At 44.1% G+C, this 2312-nt stretch overlaps 1 protein-coding gene across 1 annotated transcript; it reads left to right on the top strand.

Moving 5' to 3' along the window:
- The first annotated feature begins 1176 nt into the window (after positions 1-1176).
- On the top strand, positions 1177-1909 carry LOC112112097 (transcription factor HES-5-like). Its single transcript, XM_024207840.2, has 3 exons — positions 1177-1230; positions 1373-1538; positions 1656-1909. Exons 1-3 carry the CDS (start codon positions 1177-1179, stop codon positions 1907-1909), a joined length of 474 nt encoding a protein of 157 aa, XP_024063608.2.
- Positions 1910-2312: the final 403 nt, after the last annotated feature.

Below are 2312 nucleotides of genomic sequence, written 5' to 3' on the forward strand. Positions count from 1 at the left end.
TCATGGTCAGATGACTGCCCACCCCTGTGCTATTCTCACTCTTCCCTGTGGCAGATTTGACTGTGCCAAATATATCTAATGCATATGGGGTATATAACAGTCAAACATATTGAAAAAAAAATGGTGCTTGTATGTGAGAGAGACAGAGAGAGATTGGATTAGGAGTCAGGAAATCTTGCAGTATTATAGCCATTTTGCAGATAGGATAATTGAGGCCAAGTGTGGGTGAGGGAATGAGTTCCTTGGTGCCTCAGTTTCCCCATGTGTTAAGGAGGATATTCCCCTATTGCACATGGGGGCTGAGGCACAGCAGAGTGTTGTGAGGCTTAGTTCATGATTGTTTGTCTAAAGCTCTGAGATATCAAATGGAAGATGCCAGGGAAGGCCAAAACGACTCTTTATTATTATTGTTGGACAGATTTGCCAGACCATCATAGGAGGAATTGAGATTGCCCAGAAAAAAAGCAAAAAAAAAAAAATTAAGACTTTTAAAGAATGACCGAGGAAACAAAATGTCTATAAAAGATGGAGAGAAAAGCATTTTGAACTGTATCTTCCTTAAAAAGACCCCCTCCCCAAAAACATGTGTTTTCCCTTTTGATTTTGATCTCAGTTGCCTGAAAATTGACAAGCACTGTATTCATCTAAGCACGGTTTAATGTCAATGAAAATGTTTAGTCTCTCGAATTCTGGACTTTTCCCTTTACAGCTTCTTTTGGGCACAGGAAAGTAGGGGACATTTTCCCTTCCTGGGAGCTGTCTTCTGTGCTTAATTTCACCACAGCCTGGGAAAAGGCAGCATATTGAGATGTTGACGTTCTCAACATCAGGCACAAGTTTGATTATAATGACGGCGAACGCTTTCCCACGTTCTTATCCTGTCCTTCCAAGGCCAGTCCCTATTGTGTAACACGCTCCCCAGTCCACCTGCTCCGTTGGGAGCAGAGTATTATCCCCAGGCAATTCACAGTCAATTTACCATGCTGTAATAGATGCTTTCTCTATTGTCCTGATAAATGCATGGATTGGCTAGTGAGTGTGGGAAACTCAAAGAAGCTTAGGACCCAGACATTTGTATGCAGCTTATGGGTATAAATAGAAGAGCTTTCCAGCTCCTTTCTGCACTGGCTAAACAGCAAGATTGGAAGTGAAACCTGCACTTGAACGTTTGGGATAATGGCACCCAATACTTTCTCACTGGAAATCCTAACATCCAAAGAGAAAAACAGAGTAAGTATCCACTGCATATTGCAACATGCACTGACTAAAGGGCAAGTGGCTGATACAGGCTGAGCTGCTTACACAGAGAAGATGGGAAATGGATGGAAAAGAGAAATGTGTCACTAACTTTCTCTCCCCTCTTGTGTTACAGCTGAGGAAGCCGATTGTAGAGAAGCTGCGCCGGGACCGGATTAACAGCAGCATCGAGCAGCTGAAACTCCTGCTGGAGAAGGAGTTCCAGAGACACCAGCCCAACTCCAAGCTGGAGAAAGCCGACATCCTGGAGATGACTGTCAGCTACCTGAAATACAGTCAAAGTAAGTGCCTTCCCCTTTGCTTCTGAATAACTCCCCTGTGCTGCATTCATCCCTGGTTCAAACTCCAGCCTAGATGTCCCTATCTAAAACCCATCTCCGTCTTTTCTCTCTTCCCAGCTTTTGCATCCTCTTCTACAAGCCTGCAGCAGGATTACAGTGAAGGCTATTCCTGGTGCCTCAAAGAGGCTCTGCAGTTCTTGTCTCTCCATTCTGCGAACACGGAAACCCAGATGAAACTGCTGTGCCACTTCCAGAGGCCTCAAGTTACAGCCAAGGACTCAAATTCTCCAGCTTCATCCTCTGCAGCCCATCAAATGTCTGCAAAACAAGCAGCACTGAAACCCACCAGCAGGCTTTGGAGGCCCTGGTAGATTAGAAGGACTTTTGTATGGTTTCTGGACATTCACTCATATTCCAGAGGAGACTGTGACTTGCTGTACAAGTCCTCTCACTCCTCTAATGAGTAGGGAAGAATACTTTCCTTTTACAGAGCATACTTATGCTTGGATGTCAGTTTCCCTTCTCCTAGAAGGATCTAAATGCTCCCACCACGTGGAGAGGTAGCTATTCTAAAAGAATGTGCAAAGTAATCCTCATAGTAGGATGACTGAGCAGTTGTTCAAAAGGGAACGTTTAATGTTTTTTTAACCTTGCTGAGGTTTTTGAGTGTGTTTGTTTAGAAAGAAGTAACTTCTAGGAAGTTTAGGCTACAGTTTTCAAAAGTGTCCACTCAACTGGAGTGCCTCTGTTTTTAGCGGCCCAACCTGAGACTCA

Source organism: Terrapene carolina, unplaced genomic scaffold (assembly GCF_002925995.2).
Source record: "Terrapene carolina triunguis isolate 2854851 unplaced genomic scaffold, T_m_triunguis-2.0 Scaffold714, whole genome shotgun sequence".
Classification (NCBI taxonomy): Eukaryota; Metazoa; Chordata; order Testudines; family Emydidae; genus Terrapene; species Terrapene triunguis.

Coding starts and splice junctions, on each gene's coding strand:
- LOC112112097 (XM_024207840.2), top strand. CDS start 1,177: ATGGCACCCAATACTTTCTCACTGGAAATCCTAACATCCAAAGAGAAA. Junction 1,231..1,372: donor CATCCAAAGAGAAAAACAGA/GTAAGTATCCAC, acceptor CTTGTGTTACAG/CTGAGGAAGCCGATTGTAGA. Junction 1,539..1,655: donor CTACCTGAAATACAGTCAAA/GTAAGTGCCTTC, acceptor CTCTCTTCCCAG/CTTTTGCATCCTCTTCTACA.